The sequence below is a fragment of the Pogona vitticeps genome, chromosome 14 (genome assembly GCF_051106095.1).
Source record: "Pogona vitticeps strain Pit_001003342236 chromosome 14, PviZW2.1, whole genome shotgun sequence".
NCBI lineage: Eukaryota > Metazoa > Chordata > Lepidosauria > Squamata > Agamidae > Pogona > Pogona vitticeps.
Window position 1 is genome coordinate 113,412 of NC_135796.1, and position 25,195 is coordinate 138,606.

General features: G+C 59.6%; 6 protein-coding genes and 1 long non-coding RNA gene across 11 annotated transcripts in view; 6 read left to right on the forward strand and 1 right to left on the reverse strand.

Moving 5' to 3' along the window:
- Positions 1 to 3,313, forward strand: part of DDX51 (DEAD-box helicase 51) — a 48,284-nt gene extending 44,971 nt beyond the window's left edge. For both annotated transcript variants that reach the window (XM_078381842.1, XM_078381841.1), the window contains 5 exons: positions 269 to 385; positions 612 to 713; positions 848 to 911; positions 1,454 to 1,588; positions 1,813 to 3,313. In XM_078381842.1, the coding sequence (XP_078237968.1) occupies positions 269 to 385; positions 612 to 713; positions 848 to 911; positions 1,454 to 1,588; positions 1,813 to 1,839 (445 nt within the window). In that variant the 3' untranslated portion in view covers positions 1,840 to 3,313. The remainder of the gene's footprint in view (positions 1 to 268; positions 386 to 611; positions 714 to 847; positions 912 to 1,453; positions 1,589 to 1,812) is intronic.
- On the reverse strand, positions 2,109 to 9,362 carry LOC140702669 (uncharacterized). The gene is made up of 3 exons (XR_012081902.2): positions 9,230 to 9,362; positions 6,312 to 6,401; positions 2,109 to 3,397 (listed from the first exon to the last, which is right to left on the reverse strand). It is a non-coding gene; the product is annotated as an uncharacterized LOC140702669 (long non-coding RNA).
- LOC110081962 (glutathione S-transferase theta-1) lies at positions 3,392 to 7,535 on the forward strand. The gene is made up of 5 exons (XM_072983379.2): positions 3,392 to 3,716; positions 4,470 to 4,557; positions 5,969 to 6,119; positions 6,588 to 6,764; positions 7,217 to 7,535. The coding sequence occupies exons 1-5, from the start codon at positions 3,605 to 3,607 to the stop codon at positions 7,415 to 7,417; spliced, it is 729 nt and encodes a 242-aa protein (XP_072839480.2). The 5' UTR covers positions 3,392 to 3,604; the 3' UTR covers positions 7,418 to 7,535.
- On the forward strand, positions 9,189 to 14,089 carry LOC110081961 (glutathione S-transferase theta-1). Its single transcript, XM_072983378.2, has 6 exons — positions 9,189 to 9,403; positions 10,249 to 10,311; positions 11,595 to 11,667; positions 11,972 to 12,122; positions 12,810 to 12,986; positions 13,855 to 14,089. The coding sequence occupies exons 1-6, from the start codon at positions 9,292 to 9,294 to the stop codon at positions 14,053 to 14,055; spliced, it is 777 nt and encodes a 258-aa protein (XP_072839479.2). The 5' UTR covers positions 9,189 to 9,291; the 3' UTR covers positions 14,056 to 14,089.
- A 147-nt stretch (positions 14,090 to 14,236) lies between these two features.
- Positions 14,237 to 18,471, forward strand: LOC110081974 (glutathione S-transferase theta-1-like). 3 transcript variants are annotated; one of them, XM_078381852.1, is made up of 5 exons: positions 14,237 to 15,562; positions 15,748 to 15,895; positions 16,388 to 16,538; positions 17,371 to 17,547; positions 18,241 to 18,471. In XM_078381852.1, the coding sequence occupies exons 1-5, from the start codon at positions 15,445 to 15,447 to the stop codon at positions 18,439 to 18,441; spliced, it is 795 nt and encodes a 264-aa protein (XP_078237978.1). In that variant the 5' UTR covers positions 14,237 to 15,444; the 3' UTR covers positions 18,442 to 18,471. The 3 variants fall into 3 exon arrangements, with proteins under 3 accessions (XP_078237978.1, XP_072839482.2, XP_072839481.2); XM_072983381.2 differs by having other exon boundaries at positions 15,468 to 15,895; positions 17,401 to 17,547; XM_072983380.2 differs by having other exon boundaries at positions 15,470 to 15,895.
- A 252-nt stretch (positions 18,472 to 18,723) lies between these two features.
- Positions 18,724 to 19,986, forward strand: LOC140702668 (D-dopachrome decarboxylase-like). Its single transcript, XM_072983384.2, has 3 exons — positions 18,724 to 18,955; positions 19,089 to 19,264; positions 19,718 to 19,986. Exons 1-3 carry the CDS (start codon positions 18,848 to 18,850, stop codon positions 19,788 to 19,790), a joined length of 357 nt encoding a protein of 118 aa, XP_072839485.1. The 5' UTR covers positions 18,724 to 18,847; the 3' UTR covers positions 19,791 to 19,986.
- Positions 19,987 to 21,425: 1,439 nt separating this feature from the next.
- The window catches only part of CABIN1 (calcineurin binding protein 1), a 42,551-nt gene continuing 38,781 nt past the window's right edge, over positions 21,426 to 25,195 (forward strand). For both annotated transcript variants that reach the window (XM_072983575.2, XM_072983577.2), the window contains exons 1-4: positions 21,426 to 21,595; positions 23,206 to 23,266; positions 23,703 to 23,795; positions 24,563 to 24,676. In XM_072983575.2, the coding sequence (XP_072839676.2) occupies positions 23,264 to 23,266; positions 23,703 to 23,795; positions 24,563 to 24,676 (210 nt within the window). In that variant the 5' untranslated portion in view covers positions 21,426 to 21,595; positions 23,206 to 23,263. The remainder of the gene's footprint in view (positions 21,596 to 23,205; positions 23,267 to 23,702; positions 23,796 to 24,562; positions 24,677 to 25,195) is intronic.

Below are 25,195 nucleotides of genomic sequence, written 5' to 3' on the forward strand. Positions count from 1 at the left end.
GGGACTTGGTGGCAGAGGCCGCCTTGAAGGCCAGCCAGCCAGCCAGCCTCTGCTTGGCCATGCCAGCGGCTCAGAAGGTGGCTTGGACCGTTGGCCCCTCAGCGGCATGTCCTCTGAGCGCTGCCCTTGGCAGCGGAGGCTCCCTGGGGCTTCGGCTGCCTCTCGTGGGCAGCCCTTTTCCGGGGAGAGAGGCCCACGGGGACCCTGCCTGCCTGCCTGCCTGCCTGCCTGCCTGCCTGAGCAGCCCCTGCCTCCTTCTTTCTGCCAGGCTTTTCCTGCTGCTCCGAGCCTTCGGGGGAGTGACGGTAGCAGAGTTCTCTTCCCGGCTGAGTCCGACCCAGAGGAAGAGGACGCTGAAGGGGTTTGAGCAGGGCAAGATCCAGCTGTAAGTGGGTCCTGGCTTGTGGGAGAGAGGAAGGACTCGGCCACCCTCCTCTTTGGTCAGCCAGGCTCGTTCCATGCCACCAATGGATGGAATCGCCTCTTGGCCGTGAGGTGTCGGGTAGCAGAAGAGGCAGTTGCCGCCGTGAAGGGGTGTGTGTGTGTGTGAGGGTTCCCAAAGAGAGCAGCCAGTCCTAGTTCTATAGGTGGATTTTACATCTCCCACCCAGGCTGATCAGCACAGATGCCACGGCCCGAGGAATTGACATTGCCGGCGTGAAATGCGTGATCAGCTACGATGCCCCGCAGTTCATCAGGACTTACATTCACCGGTAATTTTTTCATGGTGGAAGGAAAGTCCTGCTGCCTGCAACTGGGGGTGGGGGGTGGCAGACGAGTGTGGTCATGGGGCAGGGAGGCCATCCAGGCGGGGGCAGGAACTGACACTCTGCACATCTGCTTCCAGGGTGGGCAGAACTGCTCGTGCAGGGAAGGCTGGCCTGGCCTTCACCTTGCTGCTGAAGCCACAGGTAGGTTTGTGTCTTTGTGTCTCCCCATGGAGACCCAAAGGCTGTGCCCAGACGTCCGTGCCCTGGCCCACATGCCTTGGAGTGCCTCAGTGGGGTTCATCATTGGCGGCGAGGGCCGGGGTGGCGGCCTCCCCCACAGCCTGGAAGGAGGGAGCGCTGGGGCCCATCTCACATCCCTCAAATCAGCCCATGGGTCTGCAGGATCCCAGGGAAGATTCCCTCCTTGCCTGTCCTGGATAAGATCTCTGGGGTTTCCCTCCAAGGAGGACCCCTCTGGGCACAGCCCCGCCCATGGCCTCAGGCAAGATCCAGCACATGGAGGAGGGGGAAGGGCCTGCTGGTTTTCTGAGGCCCTGCTGGTGGCCAGCCATCCCACCGGACGGGCAAAGAGTGTCACGCCTCCAGGATCCCTTCCACCCAGACACCTCCTGGGCTCTGGAAGGCTCCTTGTTAGTTCTCTCCAGCAGGAGGGGCAGGGAGGGAGGGAGGGAGGGAGGGAGGGAGGGGCCTTGTTCGACAACAGCCACCATTCCATCTTGCAGGAGAGCAAGTTCCTGAAGATGCTGAGGGCGGCTGGCCTGCCCAGGCTGGAGCAGCAGCTGGTGAAGAGCCAGCACCTCCAGCCTCTCCTCCCACGGTACGAGGAAGCCCTGGCTGAGCTCCAGAACACAGTCAAGGTAGGCTGAGGCCCTTCGCCTTGGAGGCTGTCTCCACTGCAGTGGGGGCTTTTAGAAAGAAGTCTTGCCCCCCCCCTTTGACGGGGCCTCTGGCAGAGTGGTGTCCCTTCCTTGCGCTCTTGATGGTCCGACAGACAGAGGGAAGGCGGGGCAAAGAGGGCTTGCGTTCATAGTTCCCAGGGCCACGGGCTGTGGGGGCTTCACCTCCTCTTTACCCCTAACAGGAGGAGCGAGCCGAGAAGCGGTCTTGAGGCCTTCCCAGCGGGCCAGCTGGCGCACGCATGTGTAGAACGAACCCCGGCTGGGACTGGCTTTCATGGTGTGGATTCTCGGACCCCTGGACAGCACAGAGCAGCCTCCCTGGCCGAGGGCTAACAGAGGGGCATCAGGAACCAAGCCACCTGCCTGCCTCCTGCTGCTGCTGGTGGTGTTGTTGTTGCTGTGAGGGGACCAAGCCTCCCCTCAAGGAAGAACAGAATGTTTTTCCAGGAACGAAGAACAACAGGCCAGAGTCTTGTGACACCTTTCAGGCTAACTGATTTATTGAAGTTGAAAGATAAATAAGTAACATACTTGATCTAACGGAGAGGTAACTGGTAGATTTATTTTATTAACAGATTTGCTTTGCAAGTTCTGTTAGTCTTGAAGGTCACACAACACTTGGTCAGACTGAGTTAAGCACGCTGAAGCCCATCCACGTGGCTTGCTCTTTGAAGGACGTTTTTTGGATGATGAAAGACTCTCCCTCTGGCCACTGGTCCACCTGGATCGAGACACCAAAGGCAAGGGGTCAACCTTTGCTAGGAGGCGGAGGAGCCACACTGGAAAGGCAAGTTCCTTTCCAAACAGAGGAGGGGGGTTGGGCACCCCCTTCTCCTTCCCACGGTCGTCCTGGAAGGAGACTCGTAGCCCAGGCGTTGGCCAGCTTGCATGCATGATTATGAATGGAGGGAGACCAGCAAAAGGTTGCCACTGGTGGCCCTCGGTGCCTCCACAGGGACAGCTCCTGCACGCCTTCACGATGCAGAGAAGGACTACCTGAGTCTGTTCCCAGTTGCCTTGGCTGTTTGTCCTTGAGGGAAGATGGGAGGCATTTTATCTCCATGCACCCCATGCCGGTGTTTCTCAGACTCAGCCAGGGGCCACGGTTGAATTTGGTGGGTGGGGGCCTGCAAGATGGAGCTTCCCTTGCCCGCCCTACAGATTTGGGCCGGAGTTTGTCTTGATTCTGAGAGCAGTTTCTGTTTTCACGATGCATTAGATGACTCCTTCTGGGAGATTCGTCCCTTGTGGTCTTCTTTTATTGATCCCCTCTCTTTCTGTTACACACATTGATTTCAATACATTATTTTACATTTTTCCTTCCAATTTTCCCATCTGGCTTCTTGGGGATCAGTTCTGCTCCACATTCCTCTGAGTCGTCTGTTCCTTGGAATAGGTAGCTGTATGTTTTTCTTTCTCAGCCTTTAGGCCAAGAGATGCTTCAGCTAGCAGACTGGTCAAAGGTTAGGGGTTAATATAGTGGTTTTTTTTTTTAAAGGGTGATTTTGCATGCGTTTAATTTCGTTTGATGCAGCTTATTCTCCTTTGGACTTTTCATTTAATCATTGTATTGTGTGGGAAATGTATTGCTTTTCTTTTTATTGTGCCTTCTTTTCATGGATCTTATGTCCCTGCTGATCTGCTGTGTTTTAAATAAAGCTTCAAATCTGTGGCCCCTGCAAATAGCCTCAGGTCCTCTGTCGTTACCCCTTTTGCCCACTGGGGCAAACGAAGGGCCTCCTTTTCCTCATCAGCCTTAGCGAGCCTCTGTGTGCGTGTGTGTGGGTGTGTGGGTGTGGAGGGGGGAGGATCAGAGTCCAAGGTCAGCCCTCTGTGCTTCACATGACAGGAGGTGGGAGCGGATGAGGTTGGGTTTCCTAGACAGACAGACCTGGTCCAAGCAACAAGGCAGGCCTTCCCCCTTCCACCTCCGCTCCTGCCGTTGCCAGCTTGCTCTCCCTTGCAGCCCTGAGGATGGGGCTGGAGCTCTACCTGGACCTGGTCTCCCAGCCCTGCCGGGCCGTCTATCTCTTCGCCAAGAAGAACGGCATCCCGTTCGAGTTCAAGCTTGTGGAGCTCATCCGAGGTGAGAAAGGAGGCCAAGTGGCCACGGGCAAAAGGACTGAACTGGGGCGGGGGAGGGGCGGGGGGGGGCGGGGGGGCCTTTAGCGAGGCTTTCCCTTCCAGAGCATGCTTGGAGGAGGAGGAGGAGGTGCCAGGGAGCTCTGTTAGATGCCTTGCATCCCTTGGGGTGAACTCATCCCAATTGGCGTGGTTTGAAGCAGGGGTGGGGGTGGGGGGTGGGAATGGACCCTGAGTTCCCTCTCAGTCTGCAGGAAGGAGCGGAGATTAAGAGGTGCCTTTAGAGCTCAGTCTTCGGTCCCTGGGTTGTTTTTGACCTGCACTGTTGACTGAGTGGCTAGAAGGGGAGCCTGGGGGTGGGTGGGGGTCACTCAGCGCCTCGAAGGGAGAGGCTGAAGTGGGAGGGGGTGATCCGTTTCCCCTGCCCCCTCTCCTTTGCCCTCCTTCCCTGGGAGGCAGGGAGGGATGGGTGTGGTGCGGATGGGTGGCGTGTTGGAGGACGACATGGGAGAGCTGGGTTCAGATTCTCCCTTTGACCCTAGAAACTCTCTCCTGCCCTGTGCTCTGCGAATAAAAGGAACCACCAAACTCCCGATTCAAAACTTTTTGACCAAAAGCGCCAACATGGCCTCATTTCCAGGCAGGGTCTCGTGCTCCGTTAACACTGCCGTTTTGCTTACTGTGTAAATGTGGAGCAAATGTCCTTTCTGGAGGGATTTCAGAGCCCACCTGGGTCTCCTTTTCTCAATCTTTTCAGGGCAACACCAGGGGGAAGAGTTTAGCAAAGTGAACCCCTTGCGGAGAGTGCCTGCCCTGAAAGATGGCGACTTCACCTTAGCCGAGAGGTAAGGACCAGGCTGTTGCTGGGCGGCTGAGGGGCAGGCTCCCCAGAGACACACACACACACACACACACACATGTATACTGTATCCCCGAAGGGTGTCTGGTGCCAGGGGGGAGCAACGCAACCCCCCCACCACTACCACACCAAGAAGTCTGTGTCTCTGCCTTGGACCAGAGGTGCCCGGTCCTGATCCTGATCGAAGAGGGCCCCGGTAGGACCTCCACGGTCTCTGTTTTCTCCCCTTTGCAGTTTCAGGTTCGTTTTCCAGGATTTCACGTGCAAATTATTCTATAACGTTTGCAGGAATTGCAAGGGAGCCAAGAAGGAGTGAGTGAGGGGAAGACTTCTTGCATGCAGCTTAGACTGGAATTTTCTGACTCCTCGTTCCATCCCTTTACTCATGAGGTCCATCTAAACTGCAGGTCTTTGGGACTCTTCCTGGGTTGTGTCTTAGCAAATGCTTTTAAGCCAAGGTCGCTCCTTGCAATGACACCCCGGATTTTATGGACAACATGTGTGTCTTGGTATTAACACTGCCATTCATTAACTTTTTTAAAAAAAAAAACTTTGTTATATTGACTTTTCTTGGGCAAGACAACCCTGTCAAGGTTTTGTTTTTAAACTCTGAAAAGCTAAACTACTTTTAAATCAGTCAGTCTTCAACAAAAAGAGGGGTGGCACCTGTGAAGGCCGAGAAGCTTTGTTTTGCCTTAAAAGGCAACTAAGTAAATGGCTGTATTAAGTAACGACTACATTAAAATAAAATGAAGTAAATTTGTGGCTGAAATCCAGGAGCAAGTTGCAGCTTGAGTAGGTGCATTGAGTCAGTGGAATGTGCGGAGGAGCTGACTCACCAAATCCCCACCGATTCAGTGGACTTACTCGACTTGCACCTTACGGCTTGATTTCAGCCACTGCATTGAAACATGCACCAAAGGCAAACAGTTTAGAACCACAAAGAGATCGAAAGAAATAAAATGTGACACATCCCCTCCTGCCTCAGCAACCTGTGGATCACAGAAGGCCCAAAGAGAAAGGTCTTTGGCTGCGGGTGTCTGAAAAAGGGGTGGGGGTGGGGCATCCCAGCTGGCAGTGGCAAGGAGTTCCACAGTGCAGGAGGAGGAGCCATCAAGAAGGCCCTCTCTTCCTGGCCTCTCGGCAAAGATGCCTCCATCAAAGCTCTGAGGACTCAAACAGGCTCAAATGGGGAGGTGGCGGTTGAAGTTTCTGCTGGATTTCTAGAGCTGGGCCAATACCTTCCCTGTTCTCATGTGCCGTGAGAGAATCCCAGTGATCCGTGTGTGTGCGCACGCGCATGTGCCCAGAGTTGTCTCCCTCCCCTTAGGAAACCAGCCAAAGAGCCCCTGCGTCACCTTGCTCACCGCCTGTGCTCCCCCCCCTTCCCTGAACAGCATCGCCATCCTCCTGTACTTAACGAGGAAGTTCCAGACCCCCGACCACTGGTACCCCTCAGACCTACAGAAACGAGCCCGTGTGGACGAGTACCTCTCTTGGCAGCACATGGACACCCGCATGGCAGGCAGCAAGGTTTACCTGGCCCAGGTGAGCAAAGGGAAGGAGCAGGGCAAAGGGGCCTTAATTATAAACAGGTACGTGAAAGAGACAGCAAGAAAGCAGGGCTGTTCTAAGTTAAGAATGCTAATTGCAGCCATCCTGGGAAAGAGGTGAGACACTTAGGCCAGGTGTCCTCCTCAGGGCACCAGGCAGGCCTGCCCAGGCTGGGCCACCACTTACCATGCTGTCGTGGCCAGCTGCCATAGCAGGTGGTCAGATTTGGGGTGGTTGCAGGAGGTCCAGCTGGTTTGGAGGTCCTGAGCACAGAGTCTGGGACGAAAGAAAGAAAGAAAACCAGGCAGTGGGAGGCTGGCAGGGTTCCCAGCAGGTTCTGCCCATGCCTCCCCCTGCTCGTCCCTGCTCTCTCTTGGCATGAGTGATGGGAGCCAGAAAAATGCCATAGGCCGTTCAAAGGCTCCCTCTGTCCTCCTCCCTCGCCCTTTCCCCCTGGGGCAGGTGTTAGCACCCCTCTTCCTGGGCCACCCCCTTCCACCGGAAAAGCTGGAAGAACACACTCGGAAGCTGGATGGGGTCCTGAAGCTCTTTGAAGAGAAATTCCTCCAGGACCGGCCGTTCATCGCTGGCCACGACATCTCCCTGGCAGACCTGGTGGCCATTGTGGAACTCATGCAGGTGAGCTGGGGGAGGGGGAGGGAGGGGGCCGCTCGGCTTCCAGCCCCCTTCCTTCTCGCATGCCTTCCTGCCAAGATTTGCAATCCTTCTTTCCTCCATTGAGCATCACGAGGGATGACATGGCCCCCACGGCCCTCCCCTCCCCGATGTTGCCCTCACAACTAACGCTCTGCCTGGAAGACAGGGGAGGCTGAGAAAGGATGACTGGCCCAAGGCCTGAAACTGGTGGGTTTCCCAGCTGATTGGGAGATTTGAACCCAGGTCTCCTGCATCCCACCCCCACAGTCTAACCATTACACCACACTGCCTCTGTCACAAGGGCTGCCACCCCTACGCGTGCCGCCAGCCAGCTGTCACCACTGGCGCCAGCCCTGAACTCCCACCTCTTCCCAAGAAGGCATGGCACGCCACCCCACCAGTCCTGCTCAGCGGCCTCTTATCTGTCTGTGCAGCCCGTCGCAGCCGGTCACGATGTCTTCAAGGGCAGGCCCAAGATGGCGGCCTGGCGCGGCCGCGTAGAGGAGGCCCTTGGGAAGGAGCTCTTCCAGGAGGCCCACAAGCCGCTCTTTGCCTCCAAAAGCATGACAGCCGACCCTCTTCCCCCCGAGGTGAAGGAGAAGCTGAAGCAAACCATCCTGCAGTACGTGCAGTGAAGTCCAGGAGTGACAAACGGACGGATGGACAGACTGTTCATCCCGCCCACCCGCCCTTCTCAATAAAGGCAGCAAAGCCAAACGTTTGTAGTCTTTTCCGAGAAAGACAGAAACCATATTGCCATGTTTAGTGTGTCGTGTGTTACGTGCCATAAAGCTGCTCCTGGCTTATGGCAACTTTATGGAAGGTCCTCTCACTAACTCTGCTCTTGCAAATCGAAGGCTGTGGCTTCCATGACAGAGCCCATTGATCTCCTGCTTGGCCTTCCTCTTTTCCTGCTGCCTTCAGCTTTTCTTAGCATTATTATATTTTCCCATTGGGTCTTGCCTTCTTGTGAGGTGAGCAAAGCACGACAGCCTCCGTTTCTTCATTTTTGCTTCCAAAGGAAATCTGGCCTTGATTTGCTCCAGGACCCACTTCTTTCTGGAAGTCCTGAGTATCTGCAAAGCTCTCCTCCAGCACCATCTTTCAAATGAATCCATTTTCTTCCTGTAGGCTTTTTTGTTAACTATCCAGCTTTCAAATTTGTACATATAAATGGAAATACAATCCTACTGACGGTCTTGGTCTCCAGTGCCACATCCTTACCACTTGATGATCTTTTCTAATTCCTTCATTGCTGGCCTTCTGAGTCTCCGCCTTCCTCTGATTTCTTGGCTTCATTTTCCATTTGGATTGAGGGCTGAATCGAGGTATACAAAATCTTTCACTATTTCAATTTCTTCACTGTCAGTGCTAAAGTTATGTACAGCAGTGTTCTTCTGTGGTTATGATTTTGGTCTTCTTAACGTCCAACCGCAGTTAAGAGCTGGGGCTGCAGCTCTGATGCAGCCGTGGGGTATCTCCTCCACTCCCCTAACGGATGCCGTGAAGCACCCCTCCTTCCTGCCTGAAGCCTTAAACACATTTGATGCTCCAGTCATGCTGTTGTCCCATCAGTGGGAAGCACAGCTCTCTTCCACTTGCAGTGGGCGGGGGGGGGCAGGGCCCTTGCACAGCCTATAGGCAGTGAGAATCCACTCTGGTCTGGATGGCTCTAGCAGACAACGGCCGTGGACATGGCGACACGGGGCAACCTTTGAAGGCACTTTGAGAGCTTCAGGAAGGGCAGAAGGCTGTAGCCCACATGCTTGTGGGTGGGGGTGGCCAAGGCCATTCTGTCGGTTCCCTTCCAAGCCTAATTCTTGGGCCAGCGCCAACCTTGAAACGGCAAACCCGTTTGGAATGGAACTGTCCACCGAGATGAACTGCCTGACCCTGGGGAGCCCCTGCGTCCGGCCAAGGAGCCCCTCCTGCTTGCGGGCCGGCTGGGTTGGTGGGCAGGAGCCAGACAGGGCAGGGGGCCCTTTAGCTCTGAAGCCGTTTTCCCCCTGGGGGGGGCGGAAGGAAGAGGGGCTGCCTGGCCTGAAATGGGTTTTAGACCCCCTTCTGGCTTTGTTGCTTTAAATCTCCGTTCCAGTCTTGGTTCTGGAATTATTTTAGTATCTTGGGGAAATGAGGAGAGAGAGCAGGGCAATTAGTAACACCAGAGGGGATGGGCTGGAAGAGCAGCTGGTGGCGGATCCGATCCGTCCTGACCCCCCCAGATCCGTGCCCCCCCCCGCCACGCAGGCCGCGCTGGTTCCCCGCCAACCCGACGGGCCTTTGCCCTTTGCCCTCCCCTCCCGCAGAAGGCGGCCTCCCTGCCCGCCTGCTCTGCCTGCCTGCCTCCCTGCCCGCCCGGCGCGTGCACGCGCTTGCCTGTGTGGGCGCCTGGCCCCGACCCAGCGGGCGCCCTCGCCCCCGCCCGCCCTGTGCCCGGCGGGCCCTACCTCCGGCGGCCCCGCGGGGGTCACTCGGCTCCCCTTCGCCCGGCCCGACGAGAGCGCGCGCGATGGGGCTGGAGCTCTACCTGGACCTGCTCTCCCCGCCCTGCCGGGCCGTCTACCTCTTCGCCCGCAGGAACGGCATCGCCTTCGAGCTGAAAGACGTGGAGCTCTTCAAAGGTGCCGCTCTGTGTGCGTGCGTGTGTTTGTGTGAATGGAGACGGGGACGGGGGTGTTCCCCCCCCCCGAAGGAGCGCCTCTCCCGATCCTCCGAGGAAGGGCGGGGCAGGGGCGAGCGCCTCGGGTCCGGGGGAGGGGCCGCTGCGGGAGAAGCCCCCACCCGCACCCCGGCCCTCCTCGCCGGCCAGGCAGCCCCGCCGCGCCGCGCCCCGCCTTCGCCACCGGGGGGGGCAGGGGCGGAGGGGGGGTCCCGCCGAGGGCACGGGCCGCGCTGCCCCCCCCACCGCCGCCCCGGGGGCCACGGCCCTCCTCCCGCCTCCCCCCCCCCACGGGCCCTGCAGGGGTTCGGGGCTTTCGGGGAAGGCGAGACACCGCCGCCCCGTCCCGGTCCCGGTCCCGCGGAAGGCGCTCGGCTCCTACGAGGCAACGGGCCCGGCCGGGGCGCTCCGGCGGGCGGGGGCCCACGACTAGGCTCCGAGGCTCTGGCGGAGAGAGCCCAGCCCGCCGGCGCAAGCGAGCCCGGAGGGGCTCTCCAGGAGGCCCCCTTCCCCAAATAGGTCTCCTCTGGGGTTGGCCCAGGAGGAGGGGGTGATCCGGGCGCCGCCTGGGCAGAAGGCGAGCTGCTCCTCCGGGGGCCTTCCGGGGCAGCGCGGCCTCGGTGAGGGGCGGGGACGCCACAGGGCCGGATCCACCAAAACAAAACAAAAACACCGCGGGGCCTGTAGATTTGCGGAGCGGGGGGGGGGGGAGGCTTTGCCACCTCCACGTCCCGAGTGGCCCGACGCCCGCCTCTTCCCACCCCGCCGCCCGGGTCGCTGATGGCGCGGCTGCTTCTCTCCCGCCAGACGCCATCCTGGGGACCAGCGCGGCCGCTGGAGGAGGAGGAGGAGAGGGCTCCGCGCAACCAGGTGAGAGGCCTCTTTAAATGAGTACAAGAAGAAACACGTTTTCTTTCATAATCTCCACTTCCTTCCTTTCCTCCTCTGTTGCGGCTCCCAGCCTTTCATGACCAGCTAGCTGTTAAGGATCTTTTCCTTCCAATAACGGGTTACCTGTGACGTCTGTTTCTGCTGGCAGCCTCCCATTACCCAGGCAGGGTGATTCTTTAGAAAGAGTCTAAAGAGCGTCAGGCTGGAGGGTGAAAGGGGGGGGGGGGGCTGACGGAGGCCCTTGTTTGGCCCAGCGGCCACCCTTGGCAAGAGCCCTCTTTGGGGGCAGAGGTCAAGTCCTGGCCTTGTTGTCCCAGAGATAAGAGACCCAAGTCCCTCCCCTTCATTGAACTTTGCACTTTGGGGCTGCCCCCCCCTCCCATGCCGGACTCTCTCCCTCCCTTTGGAAAGTTGGCTCCCGCTTTCTGCTGAGCAAAGAGACCAGGCGCTCTCGAGGAGGTTCTTCCACACCTGGACACCCTCACCACGAAGGTTTTTGCCCAGCAGGATAGGCGAAGCCCCTCCCTGCCACCCCTCCCGCCTGCTTGGGGCAGGGAGGCTCAAGAGTCCTTCCCCCCCCCCCGCCGCTCTGATTTCCAGCACTCCGCTCTGTGTCCCTCCCCATCCCACCCACCCCCTGCGGTCTCCAGGCTGCCCTCCTTCCGCCGGGCTCCTTCCTGAGATTTCCAGGGGCGGCAGGAGGGTCTGTCCGCTGCAGGAGAAGACCATTTTTGCCTTTTCCTAAAGATGAAACAAGGTTTCTTTCAAGACAACAAAGGGCCCTGAGGGGACTTGGAGACCAAGGCGTTTCCTCTGGTGTAAGCCCACAGGAACAGTAGCCCACGTCTTCCTGCTGCTTGCTAAGTTTCCTTTCCCTTTGGGGTCTGGTGAGGTTCCCCACAGCGGCCTGTGGCCAGGCCCCCTACTGTGTTTCAAGTGCCGAGCCGCCAGGCATCTGACCTCACCCCTCCCCACATCCTTTTCTCCCCCCCCCACCTCCCTGGGTGGCCATGGCATACTCATGGCATGCTGATGGCTAAGGGTTTTCCCAGCAGCTTTTCTGGGGAGAATGGTCTTCTGGATATTGAAGGGGGCACCCCTGCAGCAGCAGCAGCAGCAGCAGCACCTCCTCCCCCCGGGTGAAGGTGGGGCGGTGGTGGCAGTGCCTGAGGGCAGCTGAGGGAGCCACCGCTTTCCTCCAAGCACGAGGGGTCCACTGGCTCTAACTGCAGTTTCTCCCCCTGCTCGGGGCTGGGTTTTAGGGCCACCGACCAAGGTGACTTTGGCGAAGAAAGTTCCTGTGTTGAAAGAAGATGACTTCATTTTGGCAGAAGGGTAAGGAAAGACACAGGACACAGACACACACACCCGGATACCGGGTGCCAGAGGAGAGGTGGGAGGTTGCTGTAAGGATGAGAGAAAGGGCCCCCCTTTCTTCCAGGCGTTTCGACCGCGTTGGATCTCCTTTGCAGGAAATCCACTGGGATTCCCATCCTTTTCCATTTAGAGGCCATTGGATCAGCCCTGTTGCTTGGGTTTGCTTTGCGGGGCGTGTGTGTGTGTGTGTGTGTGTGTGTAGGGAGGAGAGAGATGACCATCCCCCCCTTGCCCCCTCCCCCTTCCCATCCACCCCGGGCAGGACGGCCATCCTTCTGTATCTGAGCCGCAAGTACAAGACCCCCGACCACTGGTACCCCTCAGACCTTCGGAAGCGAGCCAAGGTGGACGAGTACCTCTCCTGGCACCAGGCCAACATCCGGGCCAACGCCCCCAAGACCATGTGGATCAAGGTGGGTGGTCAGCCGGTGCTCCTCTGTGAAGGGTCCTCTTTTGTGGGGGGGGGAAGGGAGGGAGGGAGGGAGGGAAGCCTCTCCGGGAAGGGGCTCCTGCTTCATTTCTGCAGGAGGGCAGCCCCCTCTCCTCGGCTGTGTTGCTGCCCCCCACCCTGCCCTTTGACCTCTCTCTTGCCCGCTTTCTTTTAAGTGACCAGGAGGGCCGTCACCCACCCACCCCATCCTCAGACCCTTCTGGGTCTGTTTGCTCCACTGCCACACACCCCCCCAGCCCCCTTAGCATGCTTTCCCTCAGCCTGTGTTTCTCCTGCATCCTGGGTCCCGCTTGGCCTCCAGAGAGCAGCCCCACAATCCTCTTTGACAAACCGTGGTGTTCCCCCCCCCAAGGAATTGCATGGGATCAGATTCCCCCCCCCCAATGTGGCTCCCAGCATCCAATTGTCCCTCCCCATTCCCCTCCCCTCCCCTGTCCTCCCCCCCTCCCGATTAGGCCTTCTCCGGCTTGCCCCAGCCTTGATCCCGGTCAGCCAGAGACCCCCCCCCAAGGCTCCACATCCTTCCCCCCATCCCCGTACCTGCCCCCCCCACTGCATTGTGTGCCTATTGGGAGGAAAAGTGGGTGGGTGGGACGGGATGGGGGGGATGGGTGTACCTCATCCCAAGGGGGCCTGTCCTCTCCCGCAGGTGCTGATCCCCCTCCTCACGGGCCAGGCGCTCCCAGCAGAGAAGCTGGAGGAGGTGATGGAGGGCCTGGGGGTGTCTCTGAGGCAGCTGGAGGGGATGTTCCTCCAGGAGAAGCCCTTCCTCGTGGGCAGCGAGGTCTCCCTGGCCGACCTGACGGCCCTGGTGGAGCTCATGCAGGTAAGGCTCTCTCCTCCAAGGCTTCGTCTACGCAGTCCGGGACGCCTCTTTTCTCGCCATGATGAACTCTCTGGTTGGAAGAGGAGGGACTTCCGTAAGGGAGGAAAGCGTGTGATTTATCACAGCAGAAGCTTTTCTCCTCGGCCATTGTTTGCAGAGGGGCTTGTTTTCTCCTGTGAGGGGTCCCTGGGAAGGAACCAGGCTTTGTCTGCAAGCCTGAGGGCTCCCAACAGAAAAGCCTGCCTGGATCTCATGCCAGGAAAACTCCAATGGGCCCTTTGTCCACCTCGTTGAGCTCCTGGCCTCTCGGTTCTGGTGCCTCTGTGGTGTTTCTGGCCTGTAAAGCTCTGGAAATCCGTCTGCTTTCAATTAAAGGCTACGGCTGGCTTTGGGGGAAACGGTTCCCCTGGCAAGCAGCCTTTCCAGGTGCTCAGAGCCCTGCTTGCAGGAGGCAGCGGGAGGAGAGTCCGTGCCTGAGGAGAGCTGGGGGGGGCTGGGGGCATGGGTGGGTGGGTGGACTACAGTGGGCAGCGGTCCCTCTGCCCCCCAGCTTGGGAGGGCCAAGGGGAGGAATGGGGACAGGCCCAGGAGCTGCCGCTCTGGTGGCGCTGAGAGGCCCAGGGCCCAGGAGGGCATGATACCCAGGAGCGCCCCTGTGGGGAGGCTCCCAGAGCTTGGGAGTAACCGGTTGCAAGCCATCATTTCCTTGGCACTCGCCCTGAGAGACGACGTTTTTATTTGTCATTTAAAGTCCTGGACGTGTTCCTTTCTGGGCCTTCCTTCAGAGTCCTTCAGCGCAGCTGCCTCCCTCCCTCCCTCTCCCTCCCCCCTCCCTCCCCCCTCCCTCTCCCCCCTTCCTCTTCTGCAGCCGGTCGGTGTCGGATGTGACATCTTTAAGGACAGACCCAAGCTGGCCGCCTGGCGCGACCGAGTGGAAGCAGCCCTTGGCAAGGAGCTCTTCTTACAAGCACACCAGCTGATTCTGAATATTAAGCAGCTGAGCACCATCCAGATCAACCCCCAGCTGAAGGAGCAGCTGGCCCCTGTACTGCTGAAGATGATGAAGTGAATAAAGAGCTTTCGGAAGGAAGCTCCCTGCCGGAGTTGTCCTGCCTCTGCCTGCTTCTGCCCAGGGACACTCGGGGGATCCGCGCGGGGCCGGCGGGAGTCAGTGGGGCAGAGAATAGTCTAGGTCACCCCCCAGGGCTCTGGGGCACCAGCCCCCAGCCTGGCATCCTCTCTGGTGGCGGGAAGAGGAGCAGGAGCCGGGCCATTTCTGCCCCTTTGGTTTGGCTGCGCGCCCTGAGAGGCAAGAAGAGGGTCTGAGGGACCGCCATGCCTTGTGGGGGGGGGGCTGGCAAGTGGGGTTGTGTTTCCTGCACTCCTGGCTTGCGCAGAGCTGTAACAAGAGGGGGAGGAGGGCTGGAGTTTTGGCCCGGGGTGCTGCCATTGAGAGGGTGCAACAATAGTCTGTCCAAGGAGTGTAAACCCCCCCACACCCCCCCCATTGCTCTCTGCTGCTGGAAGGGCACCAATGTTTCCAGGCCCGGCTCCTCCCCAGGCAGAAGGACTGCCACCCCCCGAAAAAAGGGAGCCTCAGGGTGGAGCCCCTGCATGCCCCGCCCGCAGTGTCCCTTTCTTGAGAAGATCTCCTCTTTCCGGGCCCTCCATTCAGCTCCCAAACGCTGGGGGGATGTGCTTTGCAAGCAGGAGAGCAAAAAGGTGGCCCCCTTTTGGGGGATCGGGGCCTTCTTGCTTTGCCTGTCGGGCCCCTGGTGGCTGAGACATCTGCGAGGCCGGCTGAGCCACCCTTCAGAGGATGCTAGGTTTTAGGTAGCCAAGGCAACTGCCTCGTGGCCCTCCCTCCCTCCCCCTGCCACGCCCACCCCCACCCCGCAGCCTGCATTTGAGAGCTTAGGGGTGGCTCGAGTCCGGGAGGACTTCCTCACTGCAGACCGCCCCAAGGACTAAAGTCCTCTCCACCGGCTGTGGGCTTCTTCTGCCCACGGGCTGTTGGCTGGTCCCTCCCTTTGGTGCCAGGGAGGCCTCCCCTGTACGTGGCAGGAGCTCTCCGGAGGGTGGCTCCAGAGGGTGAAGCTGCGCCTGTGGCAGGTGGAGGGTCCCCAAGCCACAGAGACAGGGCAAGGAAGAGCCTGTGGGGAGACCCAGCCCTGCATGCAAGGCCTGGAAGGAGAGCCTTCCCCCCATCCCTGGGTGCCCCCTGGCCTGGGAACAGAACTCCTAGGGCCTCGCCCCATTGGCTGCTCAGCTCCCCCCACCCCCCAGAGCAGCTGTTTGTTCTGCTGGCCAATCAAGAGCCAGGGAAGAGGGTTCTGTCATCAGCTGGGGCAGGGCAGGGGTCCCCGTGGGGGGGGGCAGCTGGCCTGCCACCCTGCTCTCCCACCTCTCCCCCTCCTCTCCCCCTGGACCACCACCACCCCCCAGACCCGGCCTGGCCATGGTGCTGGAACTCTACCTGGACCTGCTCTCCCAGCCCAGCCGGGCCGTTTACATCTTTGCCAAAAAGAACAACATCCCTTTCATAATGAAGAGCATTGAGATGTTGAAAGGTAAAGCTCTCTCAATCTCTCAATCTCTCTCTCTGGGTCCCAAAGGAACATGAGGAACCCTTTGGGGGAGAGCTTGAGCGGTGAGACGTCTCTGGCTGGCCTTGGCTCGGAGTGGGGGGTGGGGGGGTCGGCAGGGCCGAAAGAAGGGCAGGGCAGGGCAGGGCGGGGCGGGGGTGAGCGGGTGGGTGTGCTGCTGGGCAGCCCCAGTAATGCCCGGAAGGGCGCGGGCCGGCCTCTTTCCTCCCTGACAGGGCAAATGTTCAGCGAAGAGTTTAACAAGGTGAACGTCCTGCGGAAAGTGCCGGTTCTGAAAGACGGAGACTTCACCTTAGAGGAAAGGTGAGCGGAGGGCCGGGCTGAGGCCAGGTGGGGTTGGAGAGAGGCCAGGTGCCCCCCCTCCTGCTGCTCTGCCGTGGGGGTTGCTCAGTTACCATGACGACCTAAGGGATCGGTCATCTCATCAGCCCAGGCAGGCCCTCCAACGACCCCCCACCACCACCTGCCTGCAGATTTGCGTTTGGGGCTCAGGTGAGCTCAGCTCCAGGCGGCAGACCCACGGCCCGCTGCTGGGGCCAGACCCCCCACTCTGCCAGCCTTTGAGGGGCAGCAGCCTCCGCCGGGTGCCTCCACCAGCCACCTGCTGGCTTCCCTGGGGGAATCTTCTGGATCCTCCTCCTGCCAGGGCCAAGGTGAGCAGGGAAGGCTCGTCCTCTCTCCCAGCCAAGCCCCCTGCAGTGAAAGCTCTTCAGAGAAAGTCCAAAAAGGAACGGGCAGCTTCCCCCGCCCCCCCCCCGCTGCCTCCAGCCAACCCTCCTCCTTTCCCCCCCCCAGCACAGCCATCCTGCTGTACTTGACGCGGAAGTACAACACCCCCAGTCACTGGTACCCGCCAGACATGAAGAAGAGGGCCCGCGTGGATGAATACCTGGCCTGGCAGCACACCAACATCCGCACCACTGCCTCCAAGATCCTGTGGCTCAAGGCGAGTCCTCCTGAGGTCTAGCAGCCTTATGACAAGGGACGCCTTCTGTTCCCCGCCTTTCCCCTGGAAAGAAGGGAGTCCGTAGGGGCTCCTCAGAGGAGGCCCCCACCTTGCTGCCCTTCAATCCCATGGTGAGAGGTTGCATTTCCGGTCAGACTTTTGCCCGGATCGGGACTGGCCGTCTGACACCTGTGTCCATAGCACTGATGAGAAGGCAAGGGTTAGGGTTAGGGCACAGCCGCTCGGGCCGAGGCCACAGCCCTCCTGGGATGAGGGTTCAAGACCACCCCCCGCCAGGGAGAGTATGGCTTTTATTCCTCCAGGCAGCCAAGACAGGACAACCGACCCACACAGCCACAGCCACCTCCGGGGCCAGATGCCGGAGTGGCCGCTCTCCTCTGGAGAGAAGGATGACCGAGGGGTCTGATCCGCCTAACGCTGCCTTTGTGAACCGATACGCGCAGGGGCAAAATTAGATGCTGCCTTTGCCAGGTAGACTTCATTGCGATGTGTTTGTCACTTGAGGGGGAGGAAGACGCTGCTCAGGTGAGCGGGGCACCAGCAGCTGTCCAGGTGGCTGCTGTCCAGGGGTTGGATGGGCTGGACGAAGGGCCTCGCACCGGTCCTGGGCGGCTGCCCTTCCTCCTCCTCCTCCTCCTCCTCCTCCTCCCGACACCTCTTTCTCTTTGACCCAGAGTTGGTTGGGGCAGCTGTTCAAAGGAGGACCGGTCTCGAGCCAGATCACGTGACAGGAGTGGCCTCTTGAAAGGAAGACGACGTGCTGCCCCTCCGGCAGAGGAAATGAGCCCTCTCTGTTTTCTCCTCTGGGCAGGTGGTGATCCCTCTCTTCCTGGGCCAACAGGTCCCTCAGGAGAAGGTGCAGGACGCCATGGAGGACCTGAACCTCTCCCTGCAGAAGCTGGAGGAGAAGTTCCTCCAGGAGAAGCCCTTCATCATCGGCAACGAGATCTCCTTGGCCGACCTGGTTGCCGTTGTGGAACTGATGCAGGTGAGGCCCCAGGAGCAGCTGGGCGGCCGCCGGCCGGGGACGATGGGCCCTGTTCCCTCCCGCCAGGAACCACGCACGGTCTTGGCGGGGGCCTCCCTTTGTGGACAAGTAGGTGCAGACCACTGGGTGTCTACAGATTGTAAGTTGTGGCATGCAGCTCACAAAGACAAATCACAAAAGCACAGGACCAGTACACCAGATCGACATTCCCACAGGAGCAAAACGGTATTGTTTATTTCATTTACAGCACTCTCAGGTGGCAATGTTTTCTAGGTAGGGCAACATTCGGCAAGAGCAAATTGTAGAAATGGGGAGAGAGATTAAAAATTAAGACCACTTTTCTCCCCCAGAAGGACCCAGGCGGGCTCAGGGTTCGGTTCTTCCAGGTCCGGCAGGCCAAGGGTGACCTTCCCCAAGAAGGGGATCCCTGCCAGTCGGGATCTCCTCCTGGGGAGCCCCTCCTCGGGGTCTGAGGAGGTGCTGGGGGGCAGGGAAGAGCCCAAGGGGGTCCCTCCACTTGGCCAGGGGCCCCCACCCACTGCAGTCCCTCCTTTCCCCCTGCTGGGACCCACATCCTTTCCCCCCTGTCATGTGGTAGGTGACTGGGGGGGGCACCGGTGGGGGCCTTCAGGGATTTCACCGATTTGGAGCTGCTTTCTCTCTCCCCCCCCCCACGCCCGCCTCGCCCCACAGCCCATGGGCGCCGGCTGCGACGTCTTGGAGGGCCGGCCCAAACTCCAGGAGTGGCGCAAACGGGTGGAGGTGACCCTGGGGAAGGAGCTCTTCGCGGAGGCCCACGCCCGGATCCTGAACCCCCAAGAGCTGCGGAGCATCTCCGTCGACCCCCCGCTCAAGGCGCAGATGAAGCCCGCGATCCTCAAGATGCTGAAATAAATAAAGCCGGGCCCCCGGGCCTCGCCTCGCCTCCCGCCTGCTCTTGCTCCTCTTCTCTCCCCCCCCCTCGCGGACTCCCGGGGCAACGGGCCGGGCCGGTCTGGGCGGGCGCCCGGAGGGAGGGAGGGAGGCGGCGGGGGCGGGGGCCTCCTCCGTTCGGCCGTTGCTCCGCCGGCTCGGGCGCAGCGGGCGGGAGAGCGAGCGAGCGATCGAGGGAGGGAGGCTTGCTTGCTCGCGGGGAGCCCCGGCCTCCCTCCCTTCCTGCCCGAAAGGGCCCGAGCGAGCAGCCCGCCTCGCCTCGCCTCGCCCCGCCTGCCCTCCCGCCTGGACGGGCGGGGCGCAAGGGGCCGTCCCGGCGCAGGGGAAGCCCATCCCGGGGAAAGCGGCGCCTGTCTCCGGCCCGGCGATGCCCTTCGTGGAGCTGGAGACGAGCCTGCCGGCGGCGCAGCTGCCCCCGGACCTGCCGGCCAAGCTCTGCTCGGCCGCGGCCGAGATCCTGGGCAAGCCGGAGGAGGTGAGGCCCCCGCTTTCCTTCGTGCCGGCAACGGCGGGCGGGCGGGCGGGCGACGGACGGACGGGCCCTCTTCGCCGCCTCCCTCACTCCTCATTCTCTCTCTCTCTCTCTCTCTCTGGGGTCCCGGGGGCAGAGGGTGTCGGTGTCGGTGCGCGGCGGCGCGGCCCTGGTGGTGGGGGGCTCGGCGGCGCCCGGCGCCCTGCTCTGCGTGTCCTCCGTCGGGGTGGTGGGCTCCGCCGAGCAGAACAAGGCGCACAGCGCCCGCCTCTTCGACTTCCTCGCCCGGGAGCTCCGCCTGGCGCCCGACCGGTGAGTAGGAAGGCCGCTGCTGCCGCTGCCGCCCTCCGGACCTGGGAGCCGAGCGCCGTCGGGAACATCTAGAGGGAGGGGGGCGCCCCGAGGCCCGCCGGAGGGAGCGGGGTTGGGGGGCGGGAGAGGGGGGAAAGCAGAGCCCCTGCCTGCCGGGCTTCGGCCGTGCCAGCCCCCCCCGGGGGAAAGGGGCGTCTGCCGGGGGGGGGAGGGCGTCCCTTCCGCGCGTCCTCCCCCCTCCCCTTTGGACCTTGGTGGTGCGGGTGAGGCGGGGAGGAGAGGCGGCTTGCCTGCCCTGCCCCCCCCCCCCCGCAGCTGCCCGGGCTGCGTCCTGCGGAGGGAGCAGGCGGTGTCCCGTGGGGTGGCGAGGGTCCCGGAGCCGAGATCAGAGGAGGAGCCCTTCCCACCGAACCCCCTCGACGGGGTCACCCCAGCTCTCCTTTCCTTTCCCAGGATCATGATCCGGTTCTTCCCGCTGGAGCCCTGGCAGATCGGCAAGAAGGGCACCGTCATGACTTTCTTGTGAGCCTGGAAGCGCCCGAGCTGCGGCCCCGGAGGGAAAGCCCGCCCCGAGGTCGATCCGGCGCCCCCTCCGTCCCTCGGCGCTGCCCGGCCTTCGGTCAGCCGGGATCCTGCAGCCGCGGCTGCTCGGACGCCTCCCCGAAGAACCGGCCAGGGCGGCCGCGGACCGGGCCCGCAGTCAATAAAAGCTGGCTTCTCCACGGGTCGCCTCGCTTTCTTGGAGGGCCCCCCCCGGGAGGGCCGCGTAGGGGAGGGGTCCTGCCCCGCAGAGGGTGGGATGCTGGCCGGAGAGGCGGTGGCTTTCGGGCGCAGGGGCGGCAGTCCAGCTCACGGGAGGCGAAGGGCGCCGGGCGACTGGACCGCGGGGCCCCGGGGACGGAGGACTGGCCACACCCCGGCCCCTCCGTGGCGATTGGAATTCCCCCCCCCCCCGCTACGGAATGACACCTGGACGTGTTATGTATTTATTTTCACAATGACTGCTTTGAGCCTCGTGGCGCAGTGGTTAAAATGCTGTATTGCAGCTAAAACTGTGCTCACGACCTGGGGTTCAAATCCCAGGTAGCCGGCTCAAGGTTGACTCAGCCTTCCATCCTTCCGAGGTCGGTAAAATGAGTACCCAGCTTGCTGGGGGGGCAATGTGTAGCCTGTATAATTAGAATTGTAAACCGCCCGGAGAGTGCTTGTAGCGCTATGGGGCGGTATATAAGTCCAATAAATAAATAAATAAATATAAATATTGATAAATTCAGAAAGGAAAAAGCAGCCGCCCCGGGGTCTCTTGCACGCGTGTGTATATACGTGTGTGTGTGTGTGTGTGTATACACGGGCACGGCACCCGCGCAGCTCCTGGCCACCACCCTTCAAAGAGCAGCAGGAAGGGCCCCCAACCCAGGCGCTCCTTTGCTGCGAGGCGGGAGCGGAATTCTGCGGATGGACCGGCTCAGGCGGGGTCCAGAAACCGGCCGGGGAAGGGAGGGGGGCGGGCATCAAATCCCCTCGGCGCGGAGGCGGCATCGCCCTCGCCCCCCCCGGTGCTGGCAAAGAGCCCTCACGGCTGGAGGGGGGGCGGGAGTCGGTTCCCCCCCCCCAAGGCGGTTGGGCCGCCGCCTCTTCCTCCTCCTAGACGGCCGGGCCCTCCGAGCGGCGCCCTCCGTTCGCAAAAGCCCGGGGGGGGGAATTCTTGCTGCGCCTCCTGTAACGGGCTTGGGCGTGGGGGGGGAATAAATACGCTTCTCCGGGGGGTGGGTGGGAAAGCTTAGGAGCGATTCTATGGGGCGGGGCGGGGCGGGGCGCGGAAACACTTCCTCGGGGAAGGGGGTCTCCCCCTGCGGTCAAGGGCGGGGGCGGCCCTCGGTCCGAAAAACCGGCCCCCCTCCTCGGCGCTCCGCGGGGCCGACCCTGCAGGGCCGTTGTGCGGAGAGCCCTCCCGCGGGGAGGGGAATGTCACGTGATCCGCTCCAGGCGAGGACCACGAGGGAGACCCGCCGTTGCCCCGCGGAAGGGCCGCTCTTCCCTTTTCCTGAGTCTTGGGCGACGTTCCGCCGGCAGCCACGCCCTCCTCGCCGCATCCCAGGGTCCCTTTCGGCCCCGGCGTCGGCCAATGGGAAGCCGCCTAGCTCCGCCTCCTCCTGCCCGGCGTCCGCCGCCCCGCCCCTTCCGCGACCGGCTCTGACAGGCGGACGCCCGGCCGGTGCAGCTGCTCGCCTCGCCCCGGGGGCTTCCCTCCCTCCTCCTCTCGGCCGCTCCGCCCGGAGGCCGTCGGGGGGCTGCCGGGTCCCTCTCGCCGAGCCCCGGCGGGCGTAGCAGGTGGGGGCGGCCCCGGAGGGGGGGAGGAGGGAGGGAGGGAGGGGCGCGGAGGGGCCTGCGGAGCCCGCTCGGAACGTGAGGGGGCCTCGGTCGACGGCAGGGCGGGAGGGGGGCGGGCCCGCTGTGGTCGGGGCCGCTGCTCGGGGGTCCGCCCTCCCTCCGGCCCGGCCCGGGCGGGGTCTTCGCCCCGGGAGGGGCCCGGACACCGATGCACCGGGGGGGGCGGGACGGGGACGGGGAGAGAGGCCTGACGAAGGGCCGCCGCCGCCGCCGCTGCCGCCGCCAACCCCCGCCCCCGGGCAGGCCCTCCACCCTCCCCTGTGTGGGGCGGCGCCCTGCCTGGAAGGCCCCCCAGCCCGGCCACCCCCCACCCCCAGACAGACTCCGGGGCCCTGACTTGGAGGGGCCCCACAGAGAGCGCAGCCCCCCCCCACCCCCACCCCCTTCCCTTCTCCCTTGGTCAGTTTCAGCCTCCGGGCAGAGAAGGAAGGGCAGCCCTTGTCCCTCTTCCTGAGGCCTCCTTCGGCCATTTCATTCTATGGCGGGGGGGGGGGGCGGGCGGTCAACTCACTTTGTCTCACAGGACCGGACTCCTACCTGTCTTCTGCCACCTGTCATTTCTTTTTATTATTATTAAGCTACACAACATAAACCTACTGCCACAAAAATATATATATTACATATTACATTAGTGCCACCATCATCCTCAGGACTAGCATTTAATTTCATTCAATCCATTTTCTCTCCAAAAGTTCCTTGTTTCTTCCCTCCATGTATACTCCTTCCCTCTCCGAAATATATATATATATTCCAAGAATACACTCCATATTTTCTTAAAATCATTATTTTTTGATTGGCCTCTTCTTATTTTCATGTCACATGTCAGTTTATCATTAATTGTTCTATCCCATAGTTCTCTGTACCATTCCTCTAAATTGAGCTGGTTATCATTTTTCCAGTTTCTTGCAAAAATTAACCTTGCTGATGTAATCATTATTACTATTAAGTCCTTATTTTCTTGCAACAATTGATCTTTTTTAACCAAATTCAATAAAGCCGTTAACGGGAACATTTGAATATTTAAACCACTTATTTCACTTGTTTCTTTAAAAATTGGATTCTATTCTTGCTTTCTGCCACCTGTCCTGAACTGCAACCTCCTCCTTCTCCTCTTAGAGACTGACAGCTGGAAGGGACGCCCTGGATCATCCAGTCCAGCTCTTGCCAAGGAGGCCTAGCAGGGAATCAAACTCCTGACCTCTGGCTCCACATCCCTCTTTTCACATTGACTGGTTTGAGGAGCCTTAACATTTACGTATTTCAGCATGCATCAGAAGGCTGACTGGATGTTTTGGCTCTTCCACACATTCCCCATCAAGAAATGATTACATTTTCATTGGAAGGGGGAATGCGGCATTTTAGGTGATGATTCTTGTGCCACCTTCAGGATGAACAGTTTTTATTTGGGACAAGCTCTCATGGACTGCAGTCCCCTTACATGAGACAGGGAACTGGGCAGTTTATGGCACATAAAAGTAGATAGATTTCAGGAGCCCCACAAGACCTCCATGCTTTGCATGCTTTCACTCATGGATGATTCTTCTCCCTAGATTCATGAGTGAACCGGTTTTCTAGACGAGGTGGATGGAAGACTGATCCTCTCCAGACATGGTACAGTACCTTTCAGCTCCTTGCTAGTTTAGAGAAAGCTATTTCTGTGGATCTCTGTGAGAGCCAGAAGGTACTTGTGAAAGGTATTTCCCTGGCTTGACCTGTCCTCTCCAAGAGAACACAGTTCTTGTTTATCTTAGGTCAGGCCAGAGAAATCCCCATCAGATGGTGGAAAGGGTAATGCTATTTCTTTTGTGTCAACTTTCCTTGGAAAACTGTTGTCCAAAAGGCTTCGTAATTTCTTGGCGAACTCTGCCAATACCATCTTCTCTCTTCCCGTGGTGTATGTTTATTGATATCCTCATTCAACACCCCGTGGCTGGCAAAACGGAGGGGTAAATGACTAAAATTCTGGGAATAAGGGCCATGACTGCATTTCAAGAGGTCTGTTGGGGATCCTGTTGACTCTTTCCCCTTCCCCCTTTTCCCCATCTAGATAAGGATTGCAGCATTGAATGCCAGCTCCACTGTTGAAGACGACCATGAGGGGACCTTTAAAAGTCACAAAACCCAGACAAAGGAGGCTCAAGTAAGCAAAGTCCAGTTCTAGCCCTCGACTCTTGAGTCCTTCTGGGAATGGAAATTCCATGGGACAATTTGGGTTGAGTCAGAGATGATGGCTTCCCACGATCACAGAGGAGCTCCAGGCTTGCACTCTCCTGCAGTCCCACGTAACTGTGAAGAAGAGATCCATAGCTTTTGCCTCTGCCTCCAAGCTAAGCACACGTTTGCCATCTCCCTAGGGGACAGTGATCTCTTTAAACTGTGTTTTCAGAAAAAGCTGGGATCTCAAGCTGCCATGTGCTGTTTCCATCCTCTCTCTGTAAACCAGCTGATAGATGGTCAGACTCAATATATTTTCAGAATAACAGCAGCGCCAGAGATTTGACTGGGATTGGCTACCTGTCTATCTGCAGAACAAAGACCAAACTGTAGAGCTTGCTGAAAAACACTATAAAATCTAGTTGCAGATGGATTTGTTTCTACAGTGTGTCCGCATTGTCTTACAGGGTAATTTAAGCAAAAGTGTAAGTGGCCACATCCCGAAAAGTTATCATGAGCAGAGCATCCATCCTATCAGACTTTTCTGTTAAGGATGCAGCTGTGACAATAGGGCTGTCAGGGGATGCTTCTGTCCCACTGGAAGCAAAGCGCCGCGCTTCTCCCTGCAGTAGGTGGCTGTGGAGTTTTTCTCCCTTTGGGAGCAGAGCAGTTTTAACACGTTGTGCGCACTGGGGAGAATTTTCCCTCTTTGAGGAAAATGTACTTGACGAGAGTCCCCCTCTTGATTTCTAGGAAGCCGAAGCATTTGCCCTGTACCATAAAGCGCTGGACCTTCAGAAGCACGACCAGTTTGAAGACTCTGCCAGAGCTTACCATGAACTTCTGGAGACTCGCCTCTTGCGAGAGGTCAGCAAAAGGGCACCGTTGTTAGGAAAACCTTCCTCTCATTAGGCCGTGAGAGTCTCCTTCATCCTTTGTAATGGCTCAGATGGAGGGCGGTCTTTTCCGGCACCTGCTGCCTGGTTTTTTTTTTAAAGAGAAACTGGGAACATCCCAGGAGGGATCTCGTGCAGTTCTAGGCCCTGCTTTGAGCTCTGTTCCCTTCTCGGTCTGAACCAGGAAGGGCTGTTCCTTGCCCTGCCAGGCCAGGCGAGTTCTCGGTGGGTTTAGTTCCCTTTGCTGGAAAAGAGCTGCTCGAGGAACCTCTATTTAACTTTGTTTCTTTTAATACTTCTCTCCTTTAGGAGAAAGGCACCATATAAGTATTTAAATAAATAATAAAGTAGTGAGCCTTTGGTCCCTAGAAGGGAAGAGGCGTCACTGTCATCCATTCCCCAGTGATGCTGGCTTTTGGGCCCATTAATTCTTGAACTGTTTTGTGCTGATTGGAATTTAGTTGGGGGCCTTGCTTTGCTTCTCTTAGAC

Coding starts and splice junctions, on each gene's coding strand:
- LOC110081961 (XM_072983378.2), top strand. CDS start 9,292: ATGGGGCTGGAGCTCTACCTGGACCTGCTCTCCCCGCCCTGCCGGGCC. Junction 9,404..10,248: donor AGACGTGGAGCTCTTCAAAG/GTGCCGCTCTGT, acceptor CTCTCCCGCCAG/ACGCCATCCTGGGGACCAGC. Junction 12,123..12,809: donor CCAAGACCATGTGGATCAAG/GTGGGTGGTCAG, acceptor CCTCTCCCGCAG/GTGCTGATCCCCCTCCTCAC.
- LOC140702668 (XM_072983384.2), top strand. CDS start 18,848: ATGCCCTTCGTGGAGCTGGAGACGAGCCTGCCGGCGGCGCAGCTGCCC. Junction 18,956..19,088: donor TCCTGGGCAAGCCGGAGGAG/GTGAGGCCCCCG, acceptor TCCCGGGGGCAG/AGGGTGTCGGTGTCGGTGCG. Junction 19,265..19,717: donor CTCCGCCTGGCGCCCGACCG/GTGAGTAGGAAG, acceptor TTCCTTTCCCAG/GATCATGATCCGGTTCTTCC.
- LOC110081962 (XM_072983379.2), top strand. CDS start 3,605: ATGGGGCTGGAGCTCTACCTGGACCTGGTCTCCCAGCCCTGCCGGGCC. Junction 3,717..4,469: donor GCTTGTGGAGCTCATCCGAG/GTGAGAAAGGAG, acceptor CAATCTTTTCAG/GGCAACACCAGGGGGAAGAG. Junction 6,765..7,216: donor CCATTGTGGAACTCATGCAG/GTGAGCTGGGGG, acceptor CTGTCTGTGCAG/CCCGTCGCAGCCGGTCACGA.
- LOC110081974 (XM_072983380.2), top strand. CDS start 15,606: ATGAGGAACCCTTTGGGGGAGAGCTTGAGCGGTGAGACGTCTCTGGCT. Junction 15,896..16,387: donor GACTTCACCTTAGAGGAAAG/GTGAGCGGAGGG, acceptor TCCCCCCCCCAG/CACAGCCATCCTGCTGTACT. Junction 16,539..17,370: donor CCAAGATCCTGTGGCTCAAG/GCGAGTCCTCCT, acceptor TCCTCTGGGCAG/GTGGTGATCCCTCTCTTCCT.